At 28.6% G+C, this 17,799-nt stretch overlaps 2 protein-coding genes and 1 long non-coding RNA gene across 5 annotated transcripts; 1 reads left to right on the forward strand and 2 right to left on the reverse strand.

Moving 5' to 3' along the window:
* Positions 1-1,546: 1,546 nt before the first annotated feature.
* LOC109806940 (kinesin-like protein KIN-14I) lies at positions 1,547-4,094 on the reverse strand. Of its 2 annotated transcripts, XM_020369470.3 has the most exons (4): positions 3,532-4,094; positions 3,299-3,405; positions 2,823-3,205; positions 1,547-2,441 (listed from the first exon to the last, which is right to left on the reverse strand). In XM_020369470.3, the coding sequence occupies exons 2-4, from the start codon at positions 3,386-3,388 to the stop codon at positions 2,426-2,428; spliced, it is 489 nt and encodes a 162-aa protein (XP_020225059.1). In that variant the 5' UTR covers positions 3,389-3,405; positions 3,532-4,094; the 3' UTR covers positions 1,547-2,425. The 2 variants fall into 2 exon arrangements, with proteins under 2 accessions (XP_020225059.1, XP_082930252.1); XM_083074126.1 differs by having other exon boundaries at positions 1,547-3,205.
* A 3,116-nt stretch (positions 4,095-7,210) lies between these two features.
* Positions 7,211-10,046, forward strand: LOC109806932 (uncharacterized). 2 transcript variants are annotated; one of them, XM_083074720.1, is made up of 2 exons: positions 7,211-7,622; positions 9,245-10,046. In XM_083074720.1, the coding sequence occupies exons 1-2, from the start codon at positions 7,331-7,333 to the stop codon at positions 9,955-9,957; spliced, it is 1,005 nt and encodes a 334-aa protein (XP_082930846.1). In that variant the 5' UTR covers positions 7,211-7,330; the 3' UTR covers positions 9,958-10,046. The 2 variants fall into 2 exon arrangements, with proteins under 2 accessions (XP_082930846.1, XP_020225051.1); XM_020369462.3 differs by having other exon boundaries at positions 7,215-7,622; positions 9,254-10,046.
* Positions 10,047-13,226: 3,180 nt separating this feature from the next.
* Positions 13,227-15,415, reverse strand: LOC145958177 (uncharacterized). The gene is made up of 2 exons (XR_014433818.1): positions 13,500-15,415; positions 13,227-13,419 (listed from the first exon to the last, which is right to left on the reverse strand). It is a non-coding gene; the product is annotated as an uncharacterized LOC145958177 (long non-coding RNA).
* Between the last annotated feature and the right edge of the window lie 2,384 nt (positions 15,416-17,799).

Below are 17,799 nucleotides of genomic sequence, written 5' to 3' on the forward strand. Positions count from 1 at the left end.
GATAGATTGCAAATAGTAAGGTAAAAATATCAATAATGATTTTTTTTATAGTAAACAAATAGATAAGTTATGATGTCCAAGATTATTGGACAGGGAGTTACTAACATGTCAAAAATCTTTAGATTAAACATAATTATTTATTTAATAGTTGGTTGAAATTCAATAATGACCAATTTAACTAAAGACTCGTCCAATTGAGAGCAAATAAATGTCAATAAGAAAAATTTCACCTCTAAAGTCAAGGAAACTCTTTAAGTTAGTATGTTCACTAAAATAGTTTTAATGATCATCGAAGTTCAAACCAATGTCATAAGAAACACATGTTCGAGCCAGATTTTGAATCATTTGTGTCAACTCCCAATGGTTATTCGCAATGTCATGAGTAATTTCTAAAAAAAATATAAATTTAGGATGAAATTAAATTACATTATTCTTCCTGAAAGATAAAAGTACTACACTATCATCAAATTTGACGTTAAAATATTTAATTTACTTCATTTAACTTAACGTCGTTAATGTAAATTACCACTCTCATTCGCGAAAGAAGCAAGTATTATAATATTCACCATATTAATTAAATTATACTTTTATCCTTGAAGATACAAGTATTATATCATCATTCTATTATTATATTAATTTAGGATATTTAACTTACATCATTAAAGAATAATTATTATAAGATTTTATAATATACTTTTAATTTAATTATTCATAAAATATACTTCTAGTTAAAATATTTTTAGTTCACTATTATTCGCTCACTTAATTAAAAAATTATAAAATATATAATTAACTTTAAATTAATTTATTATAATAATAAATAATATAGAAACTATAAAATAAATTATATATGTTTATTTTTTTAATAATTTAATAAATTAGTTATATATAATTATTAAATTTATTAATTATTAATTTTTATTCCATCATAAATTTTTAATATAAATAATATTTATTTAAAAGCAATCATATATTTAATATACATATTTTAACATTATATTAATTAAATATAATAAATAATACTTTTCAAAAAAGATATTTTATTTAGATATTATTAAAATATTTATTAATAACAAATTAACTAAATAATATCTTAATACTTATATATTATCTTTAATATATATAATTTAAATTAAAATAATAAGTAAATGCTTAAATAACTTTTTAATCTCTATATAATTAGAAGTTTTGATTTTGGTCCTATTAAATTTTTTTCATCCTCTATATATGAAATTATTATTTTTAGTCTATTTCTAATGTGATGATTTTTAACTATTTTTTATTTATTAAATCGTTTAGTGATCATGTTAGATGTTAGTTACAATCGTTAATGATATCATGTCAATATTTGATACTTTTAAAAATATTTATATATTTTTAGAATATATGTTATTTATTTATCTTAAAATGATCATTAGATACAAAAAATAATGAGTTTAAATTTTAGAGATGGAAAACAAATAGAAATGTTTTACTAGGATCAAAATCAAATTTATTCACTTCTCAAGTACCTAAAACAAGAATTATAAGTTTTAGGTGGATAAAAAAAATTATAGGAACCAAAATCAAAACTCACTCATTTTATATGAACTAAAAATAATAAATAAAATATAAATCATAACATAAATTACACACACATACATATTGACACTACAAGAAATGTTACATGTAGTGACATACAAAAAGTGTCACTATAAGTACAATATATCACTATGTCAAAAACATCAATAGATGACGCTTATTTTAATGATAGACAGTGCTTAAAAAGCGCTCTCTATTTGAACGATGTCTATTATTAATACATAACGCTTCTAAAAATGTGTCATCTATGTATATGCAAATAGAAAGCACTTCCTTTTAAGTGTGCTATCTATGTCTAAGTACCTACATGATGCTTTTTCAAAGAAGTGCTCTCTATCTTTGAATGTATAGACAACATTTTATGTTAAAGCGTTGTCTTTGATTTATCTTATAGAAAGTGCCTGTAGCAAAAGCGTTTTTTGATATTCTAGCCAATAGAAAGTGTTTCCTTATATAAACACTATCTATATGTTTAATTTTTTTTAATAATTTTTTTACATCATTGACACTTGTTGATTTTGCTATGCATGCAAAAATAAATCCCAAGACATAGAACTATACCAATCAATCAAGAATGTAGCCAAATTTGATTCAAAAATATAATGTATAATGTATACATTAAAATTAAAAGATTAGTTTATATAAACCTAACATGTATTACATTTAGTTTGTTGCAATAATAGTTACATATATCTAAACATAATCAATGCTTATCCATTACCATTCATATCCTAGTCTTAGACTCAAATAAAAAAAAAAGGAAATGTAAATAAACTTAACATATATTACATTTATTTATTTGACATTAACTCGATAGTAACATATAATCAATGCTTGTCCAATATCATGTAGTTCTCGCTCTTAGAATATTCCACAGCCCATTGATTTTGCAAAGAAAAAAAAATCATAAGTCACCAACTACATAAAATATAAAAAAAAAATATATAAAGATAAAAAAAAATAGCATAAAAAAAAGTGGCATGGCCTAAAAATGCTATAGCACAACATACTAACCTACAAACATTTTTTAATGACATATAAACACCAATCTTCTCTAACTTCTATGATTTGAATTAGAAGTTATATAATATAATATTTTTGATATGATTTTGTTGGAAGAAATTTCAATTGGAAAAGGAGGTGAGAGTTTTGAAGGGAAGAAAATTGTTACAGAATTTCTTCTCTTTGTATTATTAATTATTAATAGATAAGAAAACTAGGAGGAAAAGAAGTATACATACTTCAATGTTGCCAACCTCAACCATTGGTCGTCGGTATCCAAGCTGATTCCCACTGTCAGGATAAGGTGATAGTTCACTGGCCTTTGTCCTGTATTTCTCAGAGCTGCTGGATAAAGAATAATCTGATTCTCCTTCTTTTCTTGCCAATGTTGTTTTGAGGTTATAAAAAACCAATAGAGAATCAAATAACTGGTAAAAGGATATCTTTTTTTTGTTCCATCAGTGACTAGAAGATCCCTGACTTGCTCATTGTAAATCTCAATCATTTGAACATAAACGTCATAGTGGAAAATGTCTTTTCTTTGATCTGCTATATGAAACAAATCGCCAAGAGCCCTGTAATTTACACCCTGACTTTTCTCTGTGATCTCTTTTGGTCCAGTCTACATATTGAAAACATAAATCAACAAAAAATCATTAAAGTTTTCATTCTTTTTTTGTTTGCAGAGAAAATTTCAAGTGGATATCGATCCTACCATAGTGTGAGTTTTTCTAGATCCTGTTTGGCCATAAGCAAATATGCAAACATTATAACCATCAAGAACAGATCTAATGAGTGGCTGCATATCTAGGAAGACCTCGGCTGCAACAGAAGAGAGGATTTTCAATTACACTAAAAATATTGTTGGAATATTCATTGAAAATTTGAATGATTATCCCAACAAAAATATAAATCCCGGTGGCTATTGAAACCAAAAAGCAAACCAACCTTGAGTTGCGGATGGTCCAAAGACTTTGTTAAAATTGAAGGACCTGTGTCCCTTCCCATTCTTTGAAGGAATATTAACTGTGATAATTCCATCGTCTATACTTTCCACTGCGCTTAAATGGTTTGATTGTCCAGGAAAGAAGGGTCTTACTCGACAGTACACCCTAATACTTCCTGATGAAACAAATTTACTCGCCTTAATTCAATTTTGGGATTAAAAAAAATCACAAAACCATAAAGGCCTGAACCAAAAGCAACAAGCGAACTAGTGATATTTATTTTCTTTAAAAAACCCTTTTTTTTAGAAAAGCACTGTAACATATTTTTTTATAAATAAAATAACACAAAAATAATTTTTTTTATTAAGCGCTTTTTATATAAAAATTTTATAAAATCTTTTATAAATGACATTTCTATTCACACGCGCTATTTATTTATTTTTTTAGAAAATATTTTTTTAGAAAAGTGCTATAATATATTTTTTTTATAAATAAAATAAAACAAAAAAGTATTTTTTATTAAGCGTTCTCTATATACAACCTTTTATAAAATTTTATAAATGATACTTCTATTCACAGGCGCTATCTATTTAATTTTCTTAGAAAGCCCTTTTTTAGAAAAGTTCTATAACATATTTTTTCATAAATAAAATAACACAGATAACATTTTTTTTATTAAGCGCTCTCTATATAAAATTTTATTATGGTGCTTATTTAATTAAGCGTTCTTTTAATGTTTTATGTTTTAAAACACATCATTTATTAATTAAGCGCTATCTATTGCCACTTTTGGTGTAGTATATGTAGGTATATGTTTTTTTGGCATATAGTTACACATAATTTTAGTGTTGATTTTGAATGAGATTTAACAACATATTTTATGTGTCACTATAGTTTATACCCACACTTTTTAATAATATACCAACATATATTGTAGTTATTGTGTGGGTAAAAGTAATTTTTAGTGACATATATAGTGTCACTATAGGGTGTGTATCACTGTATGAAAATTTTGTTGTAGTGTGAAACACTTAACATTTTTCTTAATTATTGTATTTTTACCAATATTTTTGTGTTATGTGATGTTTTGAGGTGTAGTTGAGAGACTTTGGGAGTTAAGGAACTCCTAAGAAGTTTTTAGGTGGTTAGAGTGTTTATTTGGGTAGAGATCCAGTTTAACCCTAAGGAAAAGGTATGTAAGATTTTTTTTAGACTTGAACCTCATAAGCTTATTTCTCAAAGAACTTTAAAGAGAGAGAGTTGTGAGAGAAACTCTGGAGTTTTGAAAACTTTTCTTCTTCTTCTCAGCTTCCTGAGAGTCATAGAGGATCGTTGTTGGGTGTGATTTGAAGCTCATAGCTGAGAATCAAGGCCTTGGTGTTATGCGAAGCTTTCTAGAGTTGCTTGGAGCTCAACTTCTGCTTCTTCTTCTTCCTTGGTTCTCTTTGGATTAAAGGTAAGGGAAACTAGATTTTTGGTGCTTGTTGGATTGTTTGATTGCATGATATGGATGCTAATAGTTATAATTATGTTGTTGAATTGTATGATTTGAAAAGGTGATAATTGAACTTGGTGTTTTTGGGTATCAAGGCGAAGAATTTGGTGATTTCAAGAATGGCTGTTGCATGTTGGATTTCTTGTGCAAAATGAGTTGTTGTCGATGTATATAAGTGATATCTTGTATTGCACGTTAATGATTTTCTAGTTTTCAAGTGATTTGAGCTAACTCAACTATTAACCGCGAAAATAAAAGTCTAATTACTTAGAATTAATATGTAAGCAATAATTGGATATATCGCGCGTACACACACACACACATATATATATATATGTATATATGTATATATATATATATATATATATATATATATATATATATATATATATATATATATGTAAGTATGAAAAAATTTCATCGACAATTGAAATAATAAAATAACATTATACAAGTATATATACATGTAAAAAATTCAATACTAAAATACTAATTCTAAGTTGTCAGTTAAACAACAACCACAAAATACTAAACTAGCTACACTAGGGTAGCCAAACGTCAATCAACAAGGGCCTAACATCATTAAGTTAGAGAGCTCCAAAGACATTTATGTCCGATGCCATTCAACTCAAGCTTGATGTGACTAAGTTAGTGAACTTTCATCAAAGTCACACTTGACGCTACCAATCTCACGCCTAGCGTCAATGTGGCAAAGAGCCTCTAGCTTACATTAAGCCTAACACCTTGAAGTTGTACTCGACGTGGTGGTGAATTTTGCACTTAGCAGATTCACGAATTTGACTCTCAACACTTGAAACTTAGTCCAAAGCAACATGCACTACTAGGAAACACAACTATACACCAAAACCATCTCATAAATGTCATAACTTTCCACATGCAACCAATTAATAGCACAAATCATGATCTTTTTCATAACTTCTTCAATAATCCACCAAAATCCAAAACATGACATTTCACCCTCAGATTTAATCAATACAATCATAATAATGTGTAATTTAACAAAAATCAACAAGAACAATCCAAAATAAAAAATTTACCAGCTTCCCTTATCTCAAAATTCACAAGAATTAAAGAAAAGGGAAAAAGAAAACGAGCTTTAAAAAATTCTACACAAAACAACCGCCGATCGATTCTTAGCTCTACGGGCTTTGAATCACTACTCCTCTACTCCATTATGAATCTTCTATGCTATTGGGGAGACTATAAAGAAAGAATAAATTCAGAAATCCAAAGCTCCTCTCTCGAACTTCTCTACAAATTTCCTAAAAAAATGAACTTATAAAGAAACGTCTTATATACCTTCTCCTTATAGGTCAAACTTGACCTTTACTTAAGAATACTCCTAAATAAATAATAATTCTAAGAATTCATAAATTTCTAGAAATTTTCAACAATTAAAAAACAAATCAACATAATAGCATATATTTTAATACAATAAAAAATTATTAATAAAAATGTACAATTTTCCAAATATCATTAAGAAATGAAACTTTAGGATCAAGTAAATCTCTCTTGATGTCTAGAAAGATATTTATTCTCATCTAAAAATTTACCTTACTACTTTTGGAGTATATAATAAATGTGATTTATTCATATAATTATTTTTTTAAGTACCTTGTTATATAAGTTTGTTAATAAAAATTGTCATTATTTAAATATTCAATTTATAACCCTAAACCAAATTATGTCTTTTTTTTCTTGAGTGTTTCATCTCAAACTCTTCATCTAAAAAACTTAATAGTTTATGTCATCTATATAAATATTAATTATAATAAATTACTACAACAATTTGAAGATATATTCTCTTATCAACTGATCTTCAAGGTTCAATCATAATTTATATTGGTCATTCTTAACCTTTTAAATGTGTGATTATTATACAAACACATATTAATTTATGATTTTAAAAAATGTTATTAATTAAACATTTTAAAAGTATATAAAATATTTAAATATTTTTTTTTATCAAATCTTGTAGAAATATGATTAAAAATGGAAAAAAAAAATTAAACGTTATATTATAATAAAAATATACTAATTATGATTTTTTTTGAAACATTTATTATTTAAGTAATTTTTTTATTTAATTTGAGAGAATCTTTTGTCTTATTTTAGTGAAAATAATTTTACAGTGAGACGTGGCTGCTCAAGTTGAGAAAAAGGCCATGTCAAACGGCGTCGTTTCCGGAACTCATCCTGCGAAACACTAAAGATTCTCTCGTAACGGAAATACCAGAAACACAATTTCAGAAGCGCGCGGAGAGAGATAGAGAGAGAGAGAGAAATGGCGAGCAACAACAACGATGCAGGAGCGAAGGAAGAAAGAAGAAGAAGAATTACAGAGAGGGGTTCGGATCGCATGGCCCTAATAACTGGTCGAATCAACGCGCTTCCTCCGACGCCACCCTCTACGACGTCGTCCCCAACCCATCGCAACCACATTCCTCGCCACGCCCAATCCTTGTCGGCGGCTCATACTTTCGATTCCCAGTCAGATGAAAATCAGCTCCCCCCTCGCCACCAGCGCCCTCAGTCTTTGACTGCATTCGGTGTTGATTATCAAAACGATCTCACTGGTTCGTATACCTACCTACCCAATCTTTCTTCTCTCTCCTTTTAAATTTGTTTGTTGATTGAACGCTCATAATTTGAAGAAAAATGCTGACCAGTGCTCTAGGATGCTCGATAAGGAATTAAAAATAGAATTTTTTTTTATTGAAAAATGTGTCTGCACATTTTAATTTTAGCATAATTTTATTGTAGATTTCAATGAAAACTTTCTATTGATTCCTTAAAATATCCTAATAGCATTGGTTAGCAAGACCCATTTTACAAAGGGTGTGTCATAAATAAATGAAAATTTACCTTGTTTTTGTAAAGGGTTTGATGAAAATGTTACTTGTATTCATAGTTTGTTTGCTTTCCATTCTCATGAGATTGCTTCATATTATGATGCTTGATCGGAGGTTATGCAATATTTCGAGAAGATTCCATTGTTACTTGTTATTTAAATTTAAATAGAATGTACTAACAAGGATAAAAAAATTACATCGATGACTTTTCATATTAATTAATGAAAACGTCTGGAATAATTTCTGATTGATTAATGGTGAAACAACTTTTAGATTGATAGTGTACAAAAAGTAAATTCCTGTTATTTTATGACATGTAGATATATTGTGACTAGTCTGTAAGAATATATGTGTGTGAAGATAACTTTAATTATTATGATTTATGAGTAACATATTGCATTGTTAGTTGATACTATGGGTAACAACAATTAAGCATGGATATATGATTGGTGCTCAATATACTCATGTTTCATGCTTTAGTTTTCTTTAATTTAAAGTGATTTCTATTCTTCAAATGTTAAGAATTGATGAAACATGAATAATAATCTATATTATATACTCCCTTTGATACATTTTTTTATAGATATTTATACTCCTTTATTATATATTATTTTGTTCCACCATCATATTTTTTAAGGGTAAAATAGAAAGAAAAAAAAATTTAATTAGTTATCCTATTAATAATAATTATCCTCTTATTTTGTAACTATTTTTAATCTCCAATTTTATTTAAGATTGTTCTACTCCTTTATAATGATATATCTTCTAATTTGATTTAAAAAATAATTATTATTATTATTTTTTATTTTATATTATTTTTTAACAAAATATATAAAAATACGAAGTGTCTTTAACCCACCATAATAACAATAATATGAAATAGAATGGGAAAAAAAAAGGAAAATCTGAATACATGGAAAAATGAAGGAAAAAATGAAGGTCCTCACTCCTCCGTCATCAAGATGTATTGTATTATTACCTCGACAACCGTAAATCTATAGTTATGGAAAAGTAAAACATCTAGGAGAATTTTTTGCAGTGACAACACAGACATTCCTTGTAAAGTGGTTTAAAGTTTTATCAGAATCTTCAAGGAATCCAGTTATGAACTCTGCAACTATGTAACTGGTGTTTGTGAGATGTCAATATTGTTTATCTGTGCTCCTTTTAGCATCACCAAGTCCCCTGACAAAATTAGATACTGTTTCATTGATATTCCTCTTAGAAAAATATCTTTTTTAACACTGCTACTTTTTGCAGAGACAGAGATTTTTGTCAGTAAAAAACAAAAAAAAAATTTATGTTGGAATAAACATAGTGTATTTGCATTTAATTAGATTCGTTAGGATTTTCAGGTGGTGCTGAAGATAAACGTGGTGCCTCTCTTGCTTCAACAAGGCTAAAACATCAGGGTGGATTTAGGTATTCACACTTGGACAATTTCGACTTCGACATTATACAGGAAAAACTTCTTTCACAGGATTCTAATACTATTACGGAAGCCAACAATCCAGAGTCCAACAATCAAGTGTCCACCAATCAAGTGTCTAACAATCAAGTCTCCAACAATCAAGTGCCTGAGAGTGATGATGCCAAAACGAAACCACCTTCTGCCACGTCAAGCTCTAAAAATTCAGCAAATGACACAAAACAGCTAAAGCAACCTAGCAGGCATAAGCCTACTTTTTTCTCTTCAAGAGAGCTGAATTCCTGCATTTTAGCTTCTGAGACCACACGTGCCCTCAGTTCTCTGATAATAGCTTTGGTGGTAGTTTTTTATTACATGATTTCAAAGAGTGTTTTTGCCTCAAGGCCTCTTTACATACTATTGTTAACTGATGTTACCATTGTGCTTGCTCGCCTACACGGCGCAAAGGGAAGTGTCTTGGAAGAAACTACTGAGGAAGAAAATGTAAAAGCTCCCGGAGATGGGCACAATTGGGGAGATGCAGTAAAGCTTTTGGAGAGGGGTTTGGTCGCATACCAGGCCATTAGAGGTCTTTTCATAGATGGCAGTATTTATCTAGTGGTTGTTGTATGTGGCACCTCCTTGATGTAGTTCTAGCTGCTTGAGTTTGAGTACTTGCAATATCCCCACTTCGCCTTTTGGGCAAGTATCTGCTGCCAAATAATATATATATATATATATATATATATATATATATATATATATATATATATATATATTTTTTTTTTTTTTTGTTGTAAATTCTTATTTGGTTTTGTATCTTTGAGGACTATGATTTAATTTGAATTCAGAGTTAAGTTAGGCATATCATCTTTCTATCAAATTATTTGCTGATAGCATTATATATATTCTGCAGTCTACTGCCTAATATATTTGATATATTTTGTGAATATCTCTGAGCATAGCTAACAGCATATCTAATTTGATGCCTGAATGATGCAGCCACACAGTGTAATGGAAGCCCAAAATGCTAAATCCTTTACACAGGATGAAGGTTTGAAGTCTGAACACTTATATTGGTGGTCTAGAACCTGCATAAGTGCATATATTATATGAAAATAGGTGACAGTTCACTCAGATGATAACTTTATTTGGTACTTTGAATCTGCCAAAGATTATGACTTGATTGGTGAACAATTACACTCAATTTTTGGTAATGACAGCAAAGAACGCGACATTACACTGAAAAATTATACTGTATGAATAGACAATAATATTTTTACTGTTATGTTTTCTAGCATATAAGTTAACCGTTACACAAAAAAGGGAAAATAATATAGAACAATTTTACTTGGTTGAACCGAGAAAATAACTACTGGGTACTTGTAAAAACAAAATTTCGATGATATAGATTTACAGTATATTCACACGCTAATTTATGGTGTGTAGAATTAACGAATAATAATTGTTCTCAAATTGGGATTTCAGGTGTTTTCTTTCAGCTACTGAAGCAGCTGCATGAGCAATTCCCTCAAAATTTATCAAGATTCCAAACTATATTACATATTTAGATACATCAGCAAATTAAAAAAAAATGTATTTGAAAATAAATTATATTGAATGATAAAACTAACAAGAAAATCTTAAAAATGACTAATTTTTAAATGTCTCCATCAAAGGATTAGCAGGTGACTGGCACATCAACAAAAGCACCAGCCGTATGCCCACATACCATGATCTATCAAGAATTTGATTTTTTTTAGCGACTTATTTGAAAATCAAGCATGTATTTTCAGAACCGAAAGTATAAATATTCTAAGTAAAAGTTTGTTTATAAATTTTGTTTCAAATGTGTGAGCATATCTATCTAGATTGATATCTCTCTTATTTGAATTTATAATGTCTACAAACTTACAAAATATAAAAAGATATTGAATACTAAAAACAAAAGAACTGGCATAAACGTGTCCGGAGTAACTTTAAAAAAGTTATACCGAATAAATGCAGTAGATATAGCAGAAAGTGACACATCATAGACCTATTGGATGTACGATAAGCATCATAAATATTCTATCAACTATTTAAAAATTCAAATTTAACTAAATACAAAAAAAAAAGCAATTTAGTTACAATTTGATATTTGATCCATTTCTTACGGTGAAAAACTGATTCAGATTTTAAACTCGATTAGCTGTTTACTAATAGTGTTTGTTAGCTTCCTATGATATTCAAGGGATAGGTTTCCCCAGCAATTGAGAGTCCAAAAATGCATGTATTTTATTTTTACATACATCACTATCATGCATGCCATAGGCACCAAAGTGAGTGTTTCCATCCTTCCCCAAGGCCAATCAAGCAATAATAATCATGTTAACTTTGGTGGATCTGAGCTGCCAATTATAATGGCAAGAGAGCCAAAATTATAGGTTTTTCTGTTGCATTTATTTGAGCTGCAATTCGGTTGAGTATTTTTCCTTCTTTCACCTAATGTTATATGAGTGCCAGTATGTCACTAAGAGGCTTAATATAGCAGACAGATATGTCAGACAACTGGGTTTTGATATCATTGAAAGCCTCACTTGATTGTTTCTTAATTATGTAGTGAATTTATGGAGAACCCTAGTGAGGCTTTGTCAACAAATTTGGAAGCCCCTCTTTTACCTACTTGATGGGTGAACCAAAACATTTATGGTCATACAGCTTGGTCCAAAGGATATAGGAAGGTATGGTAGCACAAGGACAAGCATTGAATTTCATGAGCCCCACTCTGAAATGCATCAGTGATGGGTAAGATAAAAGGGTTAACGAATTAGGATGCAAGAAAATAGCTCCTATAGCTTTTGCAATTCCAATTTTTTATCTGTTTCTCCCTTGGATTTCTTTGTGACATTAAATAGAAGACTCAGATTCTGTTGAAAAAGAAGCTGAAGAAGAAAAAGCAGATAGGTGGAAAGAAAGTGGAAATAAGTTCTAAGAGGGACAAGTGAAAGAAGGTTGGATACCACTAGCACATCATGTTCACAGAGCACATGGTTGTTGTAGTTACTTCTTTTTTTCTGAACAAGCAGATATTATGGTCCCAGAAGACCAGGAGGAGTAAGTGGACCACCATACAAGTTGGTTAATGATTTTGTTGCTTGATCAACAGTGGACGAATTTTGTGCTAGGGAAATAATGATATCCCATTTTGTCACTATCTTGAAATATTAAAACATAGAGAAGTAATGAAGACAATTGTGCTCAACCTTTAAGCACATAAAATCCTAACAAGGGAGACATAAAATTCATTTTCAACTTCACTGTCAAGCTAGCGGCAAATGATATCAACTCCATTTGGAGGTTACATGTGTTTTTCAATCATAACTATCACATTGTAGTAATGTCATTATTTTAAGCAACTAGGAAGCAAGGTTTTGAATTGTGGTTACAGTTGAGTTTCGTTGCAATCCTTAATGTTGAGAGAAATTACAGATAAATGCAGCTAATGTGGTAGTAGTGACGCAAAATACCTTGACTATAAAGTTTTATTTTTTTATCTAATAGAATTGAACTTGATATTAAAGGAGTTTACAACAATTCACACAGTTGTTCAATCACTGAATTAGACAACCTTGATCTTTGGTGCTGCATTTGAAATCATGGTTGGGGATCGTTTCTTAAAATCTTGCTAGAAAAAAAAGCTGCAGCGCTGCTTCTTTATTGTTATAGCAAAAGTTATTTTATAGGTATGAATTGACACTACTCCGACTCAAAAGCTTTAGCTAATGAGTCAAAAGGCCCATCCAAACACCATGGAAAGAAATTCTATCATCAAGGCCTATTTCATACATGTAAAAGGTTTAGGCAAAAAACAGTGACACAAAAACGAAATGGAAAGATCAGAGATTCAGAGAGAACGTAACTTCTATAACCATAGCATCTAATAGTAAAAGAGATTAATTAGATGTCTCAATTAACCTTTGTACAATGCATCATACTTCATCAGAAAAAAAATGAAAATGAGTCCAAAGGAACTCGAAAACTACACCATGCTACTCTTATGATTTATCTCCAATTCTCCATCACCCTTCGCATCAATTCTCCCAAAAATCTTGGATGGTGCTGCAAATCTAGCTGAAAATGATCGAGAAACGTTATCAGGGTCAGTGGAGTAGCCATCATCGAAGTTCTGCAAGTAGGAGGTAGGATCATACTGCACATGAAAGTGATGAAACACAGGTGAAGGACTAAAGAATCTCCTTCTTTCCCTCTTGATCTTCCTCCACAAGGTTTTCCAGCTTCCCATCTTCAATCTGGCTACAAATTCGTTGACACACACAATGGGATCGTAGCTAATTCTCTCATAACTTGACCAATTGCTGTTGCTTCTTATGGTGCTTAGACAGTGACAATTTTCAAGGTTCATGGTGTATAGTAACAGAACAGAGAACCTTGGGAGCAAAAAATGGTTTAGGGGACCAAGGTATTTGAAGTGCATGCACTAAGACTATTTATATATTGACAACAACATGCTCCACTTTTTATCTTCAACTCATCACCACCACCTCAGCATAACACGTACTTACAAGAGGATAGGATCAAGGAAAAAAGTGAAAACATTTTAATCTAGCAATGTTAATAATTCCTTGTGATGTCAGCAATTATATAATGGCTGTATTTCTATGTTGTCACATGGAGTATGGTTTGTTCAGTAAGTTACTTTGTAGAAAGATGAATAATAAATAAAGGGCTGTTCACATTTATGTAGAGAATTAGCTGTTTGAAACACCTAAGTCCTACCCTATTATTATTTATTTAGTTTTGTCTTTTCTATATTGCATATATTATTTATCAGAAACAATCTCATTCAAGTGGGGAAAAGATTAGTATGGATAGTAAAATTCTTCATCCAAACACTTAACACAACTATACACAAACAAATTTATAGCAAATACAGTGGGGCAAAGCTCCTATTAACATTTCAAACTTTTTTTTTATTTATATTATTATTATATTTTAATTGGCCACATTATATATTTAATATATTATATATTAGTATTTTATTCAATTTTTTTATTCTAATAAATAGTTGTATTCACCTTTTCTTTTGTCAAAATTATCTTTAAATTTTGTTATTAATATATTATCTTTTTTTAATGAAAAATCTATTGCTTTTATAATAATTAAAGAAAACGTGATTTAATTTATTAAAAAAAGGTTGTTTTGAGTTTTTTTTGTTTTTTAATTTTTGAGCCCTTTTAATTATCTATGTTATAATTGTTACTATATTTGTTTTTGTTATTGTTTCATATAGTTTAGAAAATATCAAATTAATTATGTGTAACAAATAATAAATATAATAATTATCACACAAAAAATAATATATAATTAAAAATTAAGAAAAGATAGTTGTTCTTCACAAGATTATATTGCTTCACTTTTATTACTAAATATTTATACTATTAATAAATGAGATACTTTTTTTTATGTAAATAAAATTTGGACTAATTTATCTTTAAATTAATTTTATTTATTTATTTATTCTCTTACGTATATTTATTTAATATTGATATTTAGTAGTATCTAAACCTCTCACACTTTAAATAGTCACTTATTATTATTTTTTTTCTTTGAAGGAGAGAGGTATGAGATGTTTCTTTTTCCTTTGATTTTCATAAAAAAATTATGTTCCCTGTGAATATCATAAAAAAATGCGATGAGAAAATGAATGAGAAATAAATAATTATTTAATTATATCTATATAATAAGATAACATCATCTTTTAATTTCTATTTTATATTAAATTATTGATATTATAAATTTATATATTTGATTAAGTGGTTCTCGCAACTTAAAATAACTTAAAAATTTTAAGATTCATCACTGCAATTATATACTCAGAATTTAAACTTACGAATCGAATCCACTAATTAAGCTATAAACAATATGGTGCCACAATAATACTTTTTAGTGTTTTGGGGTTCGCAGGGAGTTCAAAGCAAACGATAACCCATGAAATAAGCAACGATTTGAGGAGTTTTTATTTGTCTTTTTTATGCACAAGTTTTTTGGTTCATGTAAGACTATAAGGTCACCTTATAAACAAAATGTTGGTCGGTGCTTAAGCGTTGGATTTAAGGACATAATTAATAGTTTCAACTTTTAAATATGTTTAACCCTTTATACATGGTCCATTCCTTTGTACAAAGGGTTGGTTTCAATTTGATTAATTAATTTGTACAAAGCGTAGGTTTCAATTTGAGATGCTTTTGAATTCATGTATTAAAGTTACTGTAACCTTGTTGGCCCACTCTATTCCCTAGTTACCCTTTTCTTACCCTATTTTCTATTACTAACCCACCATGCTGCTTCTTTGGAAAGTTATTTTAACGCTGTTTTGGAAATAAGAGGAAAAATTGGAGTTGGTGAAGAAAAAAAGTAAAACGGAAACGATTCATGCACAAAAAGAGGCATCTCGCATTCACATACCTCTCAAAAAAGTATGGTGACCGTTGAATGGGAAGAAAAGAGAAAGATGATAAAAAGGTAAAAAAAAAAGGAAAAAAGGAAAAAAGGAAAAAGAAAAAAGAAAAAAGTACGACGTGATGAAAAGATTATGAGATCAAGGAGAAATGTTGTTTGTTTTTAGTTCAGCATGAGAAATATTGTTTGTAAAGATTACAAATGGTTAGTGAAATTTTTTTTATATCATTTTCTTCGTTTACATTTTGCTTATTTTTTTTAATTAAATAACCAAGCAAGGGGCAAGAAAATTTAAATTATGACACGTTTAATTTAAAAAAATTATATTTTTTTATAAATAATTATAAAAATTTGTTTTAAAATTATATATGCAAAATTATGAAAAACTAGTAGAAAGAAAGCACTACATACGAGCTTCCATTAAAAAAAAAGGCAATTAGGTAGACAACTAACAAATTAACTTTTGTGTATTTTTCTTCTTCTATTTTACCCTTAAGAAATACATGAGTAAAAAAAGTTTAAAATATAATATAGATGTATAAATATATATAAAAAATAAATAAAGACAAAAAAATATTTTTAAAAAAATCATGAACGACAAAAGTATTAAAAAATTTTATTTAGTTTTGGACCTTTTTACCATTATGAACTTTTACTTTATTTTTACTTTATTTCTCCTTATAAATTTGTACAAGTAATAGAAAAAACTGAAACAGGGATTTCTGATTTTACAATTTTTTGGGATTTCTGTTTTTACAATTTTTTTTACAAGTCTTACGAATAGAAAATACAGTTAAAAATAAAAAAATTTAAATATATTTTTAGTTTATCAAATTTAAAATTAATCTTTTTAGTCCTTGTAATATCTAAAAATCTTGTTTTAGTATTTATACTAAAATTTTGTTAAAAAATTTGTTAAATCCCGTCGAAATTTACCTATTAGTGTTGTTGTTGGTTAATACACCACATTAAATCTAATTGATATTGGATAATTGTTTTGATTCGTCACTTTTAGATATATCATTGGTAGTTTGAAGAACTCAGACAAAATTTTTGAAAATTATAGGAACTTTAAAAAATAGTTTTAAATTTGATGGACTAAAAATAAATCTACCTTAAATTTTAGGGAGTAAAAACATATTTAAACCAAAATAAAATTATAATTTTCTTAGTATTTATAAAATTATAAAAAAATGTAACATTTTTTTAAAACAAACTAATGCTTATTTTCTTCATCTCCAATTTTAATTTTTTTTCAACATCACTAATTAAATGCTTGATGAGAAATCTTTTAAGCTCGCTCTTATTCTAATCTAAATTTTTACCAGCAAAAATTATTGAATTCAAAGGTGGATATAGTCATAAGAAATTTAAGTAATTTAGACAATATCTTAAATTGTTGTCCCTTGTTAACAAAAGAGGAGAAAAAAATAAAAATCCTTGATGAGGGGCCTTCAGTTGCAATTTGGATTGAAAACAAGGTTGATCTATCTCAACAGTCACTATGGTGCTTCCTGGGCCCTGACCCACCCTAACCCAAAGTATAGTCATTCACTTGTTTGCATTCTTTGGAAATAAAGCGACGAAAAACGAAGTTGATGAAGAAAAAAGTGATACTGAATTATTCTCTCAAAAAAGGGAAGAGAGAAAAAATAAAGTTATCTCGCAAGGTTCTCAAAAGTTTGGTGGACCACTAATTCGGAAGGGGGAAAAAGTGAAAAAAAAAGGAAAAAAAAAAAGGATTTGGCGATGAGATTTTGGATTTGTGATAAATGTTGTTCAAGTTATATTATAAGAGCACACATGAAAACATATAGCAGAAAAATGGTTTAGAGATTGAAAACAAAAATTCATAACATAACATAACATATACTAAAAAAGTTCAAAGAAATTATTGAGAAGGGAAATCATCTAGATAATGCTAAAGGTGTCAATAATACATCTTATCCACCATATAACACTGAATGATTGATAGGATATCAGCATTATCTACCTGTACATGTGGTTGTGTGGTGAAATGTTGTTCCTGTG

Source organism: Cajanus cajan, chromosome 5 (assembly GCF_000230855.2).
Source record: "Cajanus cajan strain Asha chromosome 5, NIPB_CcT2T_4, whole genome shotgun sequence".
NCBI classification, from domain to species: domain Eukaryota; kingdom Viridiplantae; phylum Streptophyta; class Magnoliopsida; order Fabales; family Fabaceae; genus Cajanus; species Cajanus cajan.

Excerpts from the sequence above, each read along its gene's own strand:
- LOC109806940 (XM_083074126.1), bottom strand. The coding sequence starts at position 3,388 with ATGCAGCCACTCATTAGATCTGTTCTTGATGGTTATAATGTTTGCATA. Across the intron at positions 3,206-3,298 it reads CTAGAAAAACTCACACTATG|ACTGGACCAAAAGAGATCAC; the intron begins GTAGGATCGATA and ends TTCAATATGTAG.
- LOC109806932 (XM_083074720.1), top strand. The coding sequence starts at position 7,331 with ATGGCGAGCAACAACAACGATGCAGGAGCGAAGGAAGAAAGAAGAAGA. Across the intron at positions 7,623-9,244 it reads TTATCAAAACGATCTCACTG|GATTTTCAGGTGGTGCTGAA; the intron begins GTTCGTATACCT and ends TAGATTCGTTAG.